The 10,343-nt window shown below is 45.0% G+C and overlaps 2 protein-coding genes across 3 annotated transcripts; one reads left to right on the top strand and one right to left on the bottom strand.

Moving 5' to 3' along the window:
- Positions 1 to 663: 663 nt before the first annotated feature.
- Positions 664 to 5,090, bottom strand: lrrc32 (leucine rich repeat containing 32). Its single transcript, XM_037270704.1, has 3 exons — positions 4,875 to 5,090; positions 4,546 to 4,639; positions 664 to 3,441 (listed from the first exon to the last, which is right to left on the bottom strand). The coding sequence occupies exons 1-3, from the start codon at positions 5,054 to 5,056 to the stop codon at positions 1,594 to 1,596; spliced, it is 2,124 nt and encodes a 707-aa protein (XP_037126599.1). The 5' UTR covers positions 5,057 to 5,090; the 3' UTR covers positions 664 to 1,593.
- A 1,070-nt stretch (positions 5,091 to 6,160) lies between these two features.
- On the top strand, positions 6,161 to 9,256 carry LOC119134201 (serine/arginine-rich splicing factor 1B-like). Of its 2 annotated transcripts, XR_005100281.1 has the most exons (5): positions 6,161 to 6,653; positions 7,032 to 7,192; positions 7,277 to 7,449; positions 7,852 to 8,494; positions 8,787 to 9,256. XR_005100281.1 is itself a non-coding variant. In XM_037270736.1 (4 exons), exons 1-4 carry the CDS (start codon positions 6,460 to 6,462, stop codon positions 8,059 to 8,061), a joined length of 738 nt encoding a protein of 245 aa, XP_037126631.1. In that variant the 5' UTR covers positions 6,161 to 6,459; the 3' UTR covers positions 8,062 to 9,256. The 2 variants fall into 2 exon arrangements, 1 of the variants encoding a protein (XP_037126631.1); XM_037270736.1 differs by having other exon boundaries at positions 7,852 to 9,256.
- Positions 9,257 to 10,343: the final 1,087 nt, after the last annotated feature.

The raw sequence follows: 10,343 nt of genomic DNA, 5'->3' as shown, positions 1-10,343 counted from the left end.
ATTGAAGGCATTCAAGTCATTGTTGTCGCTGATCTTGCTTATCTTTGCTAAAAAAAATAATTAAAAACTCACTGTCGTCTCGGGCGCCATCTGGTGGAGAGTCAACGACTGCGCTTGTAGCCAATTTAATATGCCAAGAAAAGCAAGTTTAAAACGTATATTATTTGTTATATATGATATACAAGTTGATCATGAAAAGGAAGGGCCAAGAGAAAGAAAAGTAATTTTATTGGGTGCTTAAAAGCTATTTTTCTTCTAATTAAATCACTTTTACCACAGCTACAGTTGTATCTTATCTCACAACAACTATCATTTACTGTACACCAAAAAAATACATATTTGTGTCAGGTAAATGTCCTCCAATTCTGGAATGAATTAACCTAATAAGTACCATTTGGTTCATTTACCGTACCATGTTCTGGAATTTATTGTATGTTTGCAAGTTCCTGTGTAGTCATGTTTTTGTTTAAAGCTGTTTTTTGATCTCAGTGGGACTTAAGTGGACTGTTGAGTGTCACCATGAGTCACTGGCAGCTCACGCAAACTTGGATGGTGAGTGACTGAGGCCTGCTTCAAATTAAGCTCCCCCAAGGACTCTTCTGAACCTCCTTGGGCCCATCCTGTAAATGCAATGCTGGATTTTCACTCATTATCATAATTGTCATTATTAGTATTGTTTATTGTTGTGTTGCTAATGAATACAAGCGTATGGATCAAATCTACAGATTAAGATCACTTGAGTGTGACATAAACAAAAAACGTCTAGACATTTGATTGTGTTTATTACGGCTAAATATAGACCAAGATTCCATCTCGGCTTTCCTGTAAAGAAGCAGCGCCTTCCACAAGTCACTTTGACATTGCTCTAGTGCTTAGTATAGCATCTTTCTATAAACCATTTAGTTAGCAACTATGCTAGTCTCCATAAACAGAGAGAACGTCTCTGTGCATAATACGTGAGAAATACTTTCACTTTTGTTTACTTTCACGCAAAACATTTGACACAAACGCCAGAGCTAACATTGGAGCATTCGAGTACACCAAAAGCTACTTTGTCAAAAAGAGAAAAAATAAAGTGTTCACACGTTTATATTTAATCACACATGTTGTCAGTGTACATAATCTTATGAAATGATGTTTTTTGGTACAAACGTGTTCCATCATAGTAAAACAGTGTCACAGTTATTATTGCGAGTGCTCAGTCCGATAGTTTTAAAATCTCCATCTCGGCTAATATAAAAATAAATTATATGTTGTTTTTTTAAAAAATAAATGTCATTAGTGTTCACAAATGACAAAAAAACAAGAGCAAGTGTAAAGTGCAAAACTACTTGTGGCGTAATAAGAGGATCGGTCGCCAGTCTTCGATGATGACATCATAATTTCCCCACTATTTTTTTTGCGATCGTTTGTAGTGTTGTTAGCTTTATTTTCAAGCTAGTTTCCAGACTAGTTAAACTGCTAGTGCATGATTATCTTCTTGTCATGGAAAATATTAAACCTATTAATGACTGTAAATCCTTACCTATTAAGAATTTTGAAAATCTGATTTGGAGATCAGAAATCCACTTCTTTTTTTATTGTCGTAATTCTTCATGCGCTAAACCTTCGGATGTATTTCCCCTTCCTGGAGTTGCAGAATTTCACCAGCAGTCCCAAGACTATCACCACCAAGAACACAGTGACCACAATGATGACGATGTAGTTGGCTTTCTTTTGCCCACTGCACATTTCCTGAGTGACCTTCTCGATGTTGACCGGTTCCGAGCCCTCGCGGAGAACGCACGTCGCGGCCTCGATGTCGGCCACCACCACGGCTGAGTGCTGAAGCAGGCGTACTAAATCCAGGTTACCGCAGCAGCTGAGCGGATTGTCACCCACGTAGAGTGTCTTCAGCGAACGTTCCAGCGCTGCCATGGTGGTGCGCTCCAGGGTGACCAGACTGTTGTTCTGCAGGTTGAGCGTCTCGATGGACAACTCTCGCTTCCATGCGGGGAGGCTGGTCAGGTGATTGGTGGACAGGTCGACCAGTTTCAGGCTCCTCAGCGATGACATGTCTGTGTTCAGATGGGAGATGTTGCTCTCCCTCAAAAGCAGCTGGACCAGGGAGTGCTCCAGACCGCCCAGGGAGTCTTGGTGCATCTCCATGCCGTGGTTGAGAGACAAGTCCAGCAGTTTGAGAGGTGTGTTAGCAAATGCTCTATAAGGCAAAGTCTTTAGATTGTTCTGAGAAAGGTAAAGGAACTTCAGATTTGGAAGAGAAGAGAACGAGACACAACTTGGAGGATTTTGATCTGGTTTTGTCTCTGAGGGACACACTTGGAGATTGTTCCCGTGAAGCTGTAGGAGGTTCAGACTTGGAAGTTTCTGGAACGTTTCTTGTGCAAGGGTTCTCAGGTCGTTACCTTGCAGGAAGAGCTCCTCCAAAGCTTGCAGAGTTCCTTCACCGAGCGAAAGGTTCTGTAGGGAGTTGTAACTAAGGTTGATAATCTTGGCTGCAGGAAGGAGGTTTTGGTCGGTGACGGAAAACATGGAGACGCAGTTGTTGCTAACGTTCAGGACCTCCAGTGACATCATGGTGCGAAAGAAGGACTGCTGCAAGTCTGTGAGCTGGTTGTAACTTAAGTCTAAGTATCTCAGGTGCTTCAAAAGCGTCTCGGACATCTTTGTCTCGGCCATGTCCGTCACTTGGACACTCTGCAAACGGTTGCGTGACAGGTCCAGATGTTGGATTGCGTTGTTTGTGGGCAACAGTGGGAAATAAGGCAGTTTATTTCGGCTGAGGTCCAGAAAGGCGAGGCGGTACGGCTCGGCTGATTTGGTGCTCTGGAAGAGCTCCAGGCTGTTCCTGCTGAGGTTTAACACTCTCAGGCAGCTCAGGTTAAAGTCCGTGATGCAAGTGATAGAGTTCTTGGACAAGTCCAGTTCGCTGAGGCCATCAAGAGAGTCAAAGGCACCGTCTTCAATCTCCAAAATGACATTGTTGTGGAGGCTAATCCTCCTCAAGGCCAAGGCGCCGCTGAAAGTGTTTTGGGCGATCTTGGTGATGCTGTTGCTGCTCAACGAGAGCTCCATCAGCGAAGGAGTATCGGCTAGAAAGAAGTCAGACATCCCCGTGTACAAACCATTACTGGAGAGGTCCAGACACTCCACGGCCGCAAGTGTTCCGATTTGATTTTTGGCCTGAGCAAACAAGTTGAGACGATTCCCAGATAGGTCCAGGACTCTGAGGTCACACATGGCTTCCAAAAGTCCTGGCTGAATGAAGTGGATCATGTTGGAGTGCAGATCCAGTTGATGCAAGCCCGTGTGGCCAGCCAGTGTGTCGCGGCTGAGATTCCACAGCTGGTTGTGTGAGAGGTCCAACACTTGGACGCCCGTCGGGAGGTCAACGGGGGTGCCGGTGAGGCTCAAATCCCTGCAGATCGCACTCATACCCGCCTGCCGGCATAGACAAACACACAAAATCCCCAAACATGTTCAAAGAGCACTTTTTGATTTACAAGGCCTGCGATGTGGAGACGTTTAGAACCATCGGGCCAATAAAAACCTCCTTTCTCGGTAAATCTGTTATTTTGCTGTTTAGAGACATAACACCATCCGGCTGGACGCTTCTCACCTCCTTTGGCCAAGAAGATAAATCACGAGGGAAATTCCCAAACCATGTACCGACAAAAAAGTTCAAAAGTACCTCATGGTTGGTAACTTTCTCTGCCTTGGCACAATGTATATATTTGACTTTTTTTTTACGTTTATAATGGAAAACATATGGCCAGAAGACCCCCACCGGCCCAGCACCACCACCCAGCCGTGGTCCCCCCTCCGGTCCAAAAACAGCCCATAAAACTGTCTCCATCTCCAATTTCTCACTAAAGCCTTTCAGATTCTCGGCATACTTGCGGTTTTGATGAAAAGCTCTCGTTGCTTACCGAATGACGTAAACAAAAGCTACCTAGCTAGTAAATGTTTTTTAGTGAACCCTGGGGTACACCTAAAGCATTTAAGTGGATTATATTAGCATTTTCATTGATTGTCCCTTCTTTCTTACTCTCTTCTGTCCCTGCGTGCAATTTTCAGCCTTTTTTCGATCATTTCCATCCTGCAAATGTTTCCAAAAACAATTTTTATTCGTCAAAATCATGATTGAGTGGCTAACTTTTCTTTTACTTACGACCCATGTGTGATTGAATTTCTCATCACTTAGCAAAGGAGTAATTCCTTTGTAATTCATAAAACGGGAAGTGGGGTGACTTGTCTTTTGCGTACCCGATTTGTCACCCGCTTACAACAGCGCAGCACGGGTGTCGGTAATCTCAAGGGTGTGTATACTGAGAAACCTGGGTCAAATAGTCAAACGTGATTCACTGGGAATATCTCCAGAGTGAAGTCAAATAAATGAAACAGCTCAAGCAGATTAGGAGTCTCATCCCCGTTGCCGTGTGCAACGTGTCCAAATAAACTAAGCCCTGTCTATTTATTTATATTAAAACGTGAGGAATGCGCATCTGCTGAACAAACACGAGAAAGGGAGTAACGTTCACTTACGATGTGGCACGGAGGGCGATGGTGAGGAGGGTGGATCGCCGCCACCACGCAGCCAACCAGAAGCGGGAAGAGCAGCGGGAAGGAGGCCATGATGCTGCGGAACAAGGACATCATCAGTGGACGCTTGTACAGGCACAGGCGCAGGCTGGAAGTGAAAGGCCCCACGTAAAGAAGGCCAAGAGGAAGTAGACCTGTGCTGACCTATGACGAAGCTATTTATGTCCTAACAAAAGGGGCTTTTTTGTTTTCTTTTTAAAAACTGGTTCGACAGAAAGCCAATGACAAGAAATGAACTTTAGCTTCGTTTTAGACAATCCACAAACAGATACCTGACTCCTGGCACCCGATGAATCTTTGCTGTGTGTCTTGAGCACGTCGATTTCACATCTTCAGCCACTTGTGTGCGCACGCCGCCTTCCAACACCCCCAAAAGAAGATCGACAGAGATCGCGCGACCACTGCAATCCCCAGCGCTCCTCTCCGATGACGCTTTTCCCTTCTTCCTCCTCATGCTGTTCGGCTCGGACTGCTTATTCCAGCATCCTGTGAGAACATCCTGCAGGGCCACCCCGCCCCCCCCTTTCCCTCTCTTCTCAGGGAAATGCCTTAAAAGGGGGGTTGGCAGTCCGATTGGATTCTTCATTTCAGGGAGACACGTGTTTATGTCTTGCGCAAATACCCCCAATTTATCAAAACCTGCCCCTTTCTCTGTGTTATCATCAGGAGGAATTTGGGGTATTTCAAACAATTGAAAGGTTACATCTGCTTTTGCTTAATAAGAAAAACATGCTTTTTATATTGTATTTTTATAACATTTGAAACAAGCATTTAGGAATGGGAGGTGTTGATGAGTCCCACATTCTGATGACGTATGACGTGTCTTATTGTCTTGTGACTCTTTGGTTTGCACCACAAATGACAGTATAATGAAAAAAACATGAAGAAAACTTTTTTTCGTCTGTTTCAAGTGAAAATGGATATTGACGCTTTTGCAGGTGATCCACCCACAGGTGTCAAACTCAAGGCCCGGGGGCCAGATACGTCCCGCCACATCATTTTATGTGGCCCGCGAAGACAAATTGTGCATCAAAATTGTGTGTCATTACTAGAATTGCAAGTTGTCTTCACTTTTAATAATATCTTTTTTTTAAATATTTGACCAGTTTTTACTCGTCTGATTTGAAAATGAGTTATTTGTCAGTTTGTTTTGTAGCGTTTACTGTATATAATATGAGGTGCTCATACATTTATTTGGGTTGACAGTCATAATGGCCCTCCGAAAGAAGCTATGACTACACTGCGGCCCGCGAAAAAAATGAGTTTGACACCCCTGACTTACACAGTCACATTTTAATTTAGTAAGGAAAGATTTGATGAACTCAAAATATTTGATTAACTATAATATTTTCAATGTTTTATTATGTATTTACTTTATATACATTGGGTTTGGCACAAAAACATGTTTACATTTCAATTGATCAAGGTTTATTACCATCAAATTAGTAAATAAAATAATCCAAAAGGGATACCTACTGCCGATTACGCTCACTGACGTAGTTTACACGTTTCACCTGTAGGTGTCAGTATGCACAACTCCCCAGCTACTTTTAAATAATCCAACGAAGAAGACGTCGATGTTGGCGGAAAGTGGAGAGGCAAGCACCTTGAGGGAATTAGCGCAATCTGCTTCCACGTTAATACCTTGAGCAATTTAAGGTATACCGCCACCAAGTCTTGCCCAAAATATTCCCCGCGTTGTTCCCAACGGCCAGGTGAGAGGAACTGAACTGCAACTGCCCTTCTTAGTCGTTTAAAACCAGCGAACACGCTAAGTAGCCTCGCTCGCTAGCCTCACTAGCTAGCCAGCTAGCCCATACACTTCCACGCTACCACGTCCATTGTGCGCTAGCTAGCATGTCTAGCGGAGGCATTATCCGCGGACCCGCGGGGAGCAATGACTGCCGCATCTACGTCGGCAACCTGCCGCCCGATATCCGCTCTAAGGACGTCGAAGACCTCTTCTACAAGTATGGCTCCATCCGTGATATCGATCTGAAAAACCGACGAGGCGGACCGCCATTCGCCTTCGTGCAGTTCGAGGACCCGAGGTGAGCGCGAAGCGCACGTCTCTAGCGCGGGTTGTCCGTTTAAATTCAAATTTTACCGACTCAAATTGCGTTTTTATTCATATATTTCGCAAAAGAAATGTGCATTTAATGGCACATTTGACTAAGCCTAACTACGGTAAACTTGAGGCCCAAATGTATCAAGCAATGGCCGTTTATTTTATTCTGAATTGCTTGCAAAGTGAACGTTTTCTACAATTTAAAATGAGGGAAATTTACTCTGGTTTTGTCATGCAGTTAGCTTCTCTAAAATGTAATTCACCACATTACAATACAATCAAGTCTAAGACTATGCGCAGATCAAACAAAGCAAACGTTGAAACTATTATGCAGTAGCTATGTAACTGTTTGAATTGACAGGGACGCAGATGACGCCGTGTACGGTCGTGATGGCTATGACTACGATGGCTACCGACTGCGAGTGGAGTTCCCCCGAAGTGGACGAGGAGGAGCAGCAGGCCCACCTAGGGGTCGATACGGACCACCATCTAGGCGCTCCGAGTACAGGGTCATCGTGTCAGGTGAGCTGTGGCTTCCTCAGTGTGCTAGCTTTGTGTAAAAGTCACTTAATGTGTGATTTACATATGCATTAATTCTTTTTTCAGGTCTACCTCCTAGTGGGAGTTGGCAGGACCTGAAGGACCACATGCGAGAGGCGGGCGATGTGTGCTACGCTGACGTGAACCGCGATGGCAGTGGCGTGGTGGAGTTTGTGCGGAAGGAGGACATGACATACGCCGTGCACAAGTTGGACAACAGCAAGTTCCGCTCCCACGAGGTATGTGGGGCGTAGGGGAAAGAGCCCGAAAAGCGGGCACAAAATTTAGATATAATTGCAACTCCACATTGAAGACAATATGACATGTCATCACTATATAAGTTTTACAATCAATGCTAAGACTATTCCTGCACAATGCAAATGTGCCGCCTAAGCAGGGGAGACCTGACTTCCCAGTCACTTCGTCCAGTTTTTCCAGGCGGGATCCCGAGGCTTTCCCAGGCCAGCAAGGGAGACTGTCCAACATGTCCTGGGTCGTCTCCGGGGACGCAGCTCTCGGGGGGGGCACATGTCCAAAACACCCAACCCACTGCCCGGCCACCTCATGAGGACGAGCCGCAGCTGTTCTCTAAGCACCCGATCTGTTCGCCATGCAACACTAAGCATTTCTTTTGTGTGCAGGGCGAGACGGCGTACATTCGTGTTAGGATGGACGGCCACCGCAGCCCCAGCTACGACCGCTCCCGCAGCCGGAGCAGAAGCCGGAGCCGAAGCAAGAGCCGATCGCGGAGCTACTCCCCCGCTCGTCGCGGCCGGGCCTCGCCACGCTATTCCCCACGGCGCTCTCGCTCCCATTCCCGTTCCCGCTCTCGTTCTCGCTCCCGCACCTAGAGCCGCCGGTGCCGCGCTGACTTGACGTAGAGCGGCACGTCAAGAGAGAGGGCAAAAGAAACCTCGGAGTTGGATCCCGTTTGTCATGTATTTCTCATCAGCCCTGCCGTTTTGAGTTTTTTTGTTGCTGCCCGTCCCCCTTTCCCTCCCTTCACTGTGTTGGGTGACTTTTTTTTATTTTTTATTTTGTTTTTCATTTTACTCACCATTCCGTCATTTCCCCAACCCCCTCTTCCCAGCTCCTTGAACGCTGCCGCTATTGCTGTGCTTTTTCTTTGGCTTCTCAAAGCATTTTGTCCGCTGATCTTCTTGTGTGTCTCTCTGTAGAGATCAGAGCGACAGGATAGGATGGGAAGAGAAGGAAACAGTTCAAATTAGGATAAAGAGGAGGAGGAGGATGAGAAGGAGGAGGATACAAATGTGGCACGCAATGGTATGATGGTTGTGCCTTTACAAACATCTAATTGTGAGGCTGTTCACATGTTTTTACACTTAAAATGGTGCCCCATTCTTGCTCAATACTCAATCACCCACTGCAGAAATAAGCTTCTGCATTCATTTTGTTTGTAGGTGGTACCCTCCACCCTTTTTTTTTTTCTTCTTCTTAATTTGCTTTGTAGTTTTCTCCAACCCTGTTAAGTGTCATCAAAATGTAGATATTTTTTCCTTTCAATGCGAAGGTGTGATTCTAACTCCTTCTCTTTGGTTCTGCTGGTATTCTGAAGGTTTGGACTGGGCTCATTGTCACCCCATCCGGAGCCGGATCAGGATTTAGGATTTTTAGGCATCAGGATGGATACAAGGAGCAGGAGCGTTGGAGATTTTTCTTTGTTCGTTTGTTTGTTGTTTGTACCTGGACAAGTTCCCACGTCCAACCTTTCAAGCATTGTAGTTCATAGTCTAAGCTAATTCGGCGTTCCCAAAGAAACACATGTAGTAGTAATTTTCCATGTTGTGGAATTTCATAATTAGTGGCAGTGTTGTGACTTTTTTTTTAATTATGGTTGGAAAAGGAAGAGCTGGGATCAAACCCTCGGAGGGCTTCCCGACAGTGGAGGGAGAGGATAAAAAGAGTGAGGAAATGTGGTTTGTATCTTAGATCCGTTTTTTCCTGGTGGGATGGTTTGTTTTTCATAAATAGAGTCTCCGGTGTCATCAGAGCTTTATTCTCTTTTAATAAAAATTTAAAAACGTATACCATGTGTCCGGAGTTTTCATTGTGAATGTTATGAAAACCTGTTTAACTGCTCATTTCTCTATACATTCCTACAGATACAAATACTGTAACAAATGTGTTTCATGTTAATTGTATAGTACGACTGCAAGAAGCAATGAAATATTCACTGAGAATAAAATTTCTTGCACACCTCTTGTGTAAATGTATACGCAATCATGTCAGTGTAATCATCAGGCAGCATCATTTTTACTCTGGCTTATACCGTCCGTTTAATTCACGCCACTGGACTTGCACTGATATCACGACACAACGTAGGTGTCGGTAATGCGCATTGAAGCTGGTGCCACCTCGCCGTAAAACAAAACGAAGAAGAAAAATGACGTAACTTCCCGTTCACGAACAGCCAATCAGGAAGTGGGGGTGAGGGCGGGTGTGGCACTTTTCACTTTCAGTTAAGCTTTGACCACGATATTTCCCTAATGTAGTGGCCTGTTATTAGGTACACTTGAAAATGGCGGCGTACCTAATGGAGTGTCCGAGTGACGTCACAAATCAAACAGCCAATCAGCAAGTGGGGGTGAGGGCGGGTGTGGCACTTTTCACTTTCAGTTAAGCTTTGACCACGATTGTTCCCTAATGTAGTGGCCTGTTATTAGGTACACTTGAAAATGGCGGCGTACCTAATGGAGTGTCCGAGTGACATCACAAATCAAACAGCCAATCAGAAAGTGGGGGTGAGGGCGGGTGTGGCACTTTTCACTTTCAGTTAAGCTTTGGCCATAATTTTTCCCTAATGAACTGGCCTGTTATTAGGTACACTTGAAAATGGCGGTGTACCTAATGGAGTGTCCATGTGATTCCCTCGTTAAGTGCACCTGCGTGAAAACTTTTAGCTACTGCAGAACGTGAAAGGAGCTAAAAGTTTTCACGCAGGTGTGCTTAACGAGGGTCACTTGGAAAACATGTTGGAACGCGGCCCGAAGGACTAGAGCTTGACACCTGTGACCTTTGACCATGATATTTCCCTAATAAAGTGGCCTGTTATTAGGTACACTTCAAAATGGCGGTGTACCTAATGGAGTGTCCGTGTGAATCCCTCGTTAAA

This window comes from Syngnathus acus, chromosome 14 (assembly GCF_901709675.1).
Source record: "Syngnathus acus chromosome 14, fSynAcu1.2, whole genome shotgun sequence".
Lineage (NCBI taxonomy): Eukaryota > Metazoa > Chordata > Actinopteri > Syngnathiformes > Syngnathidae > Syngnathus > Syngnathus acus.
The sequence above is the reverse complement of the archived record's forward strand: the minus strand, read 5'-3'. Positions and strand labels throughout refer to the sequence as shown.

Excerpts from the sequence above, each read along its gene's own strand:
- lrrc32 (XM_037270704.1), bottom strand. The coding sequence starts at position 5,056 with ATGAGGAGGAAGAAGGGAAAAGCGTCATCGGAGAGGAGCGCTGGGGAT. Across the intron at positions 4,640-4,874 it reads CATCGGGTGCCAGGAGTCAG|CATCATGGCCTCCTTCCCGC; the intron begins GTATCTGTTTGT and ends CTTGTTCCGCAG. Across the intron at positions 3,442-4,545 it reads ATCGCCCTCCGTGCCACATC|GCGGGTATGAGTGCGATCTG; the intron begins GTAAGTGAACGT and ends CTATGCCGGCAG.
- LOC119134201 (XM_037270736.1), top strand. The coding sequence starts at position 6,460 with ATGTCTAGCGGAGGCATTATCCGCGGACCCGCGGGGAGCAATGACTGC. Across the intron at positions 6,654-7,031 it reads GTGCAGTTCGAGGACCCGAG|GGACGCAGATGACGCCGTGT; the intron begins GTGAGCGCGAAG and ends TTGAATTGACAG. Across the intron at positions 7,193-7,276 it reads GTACAGGGTCATCGTGTCAG|GTCTACCTCCTAGTGGGAGT; the intron begins GTGAGCTGTGGC and ends TTCTTTTTTCAG.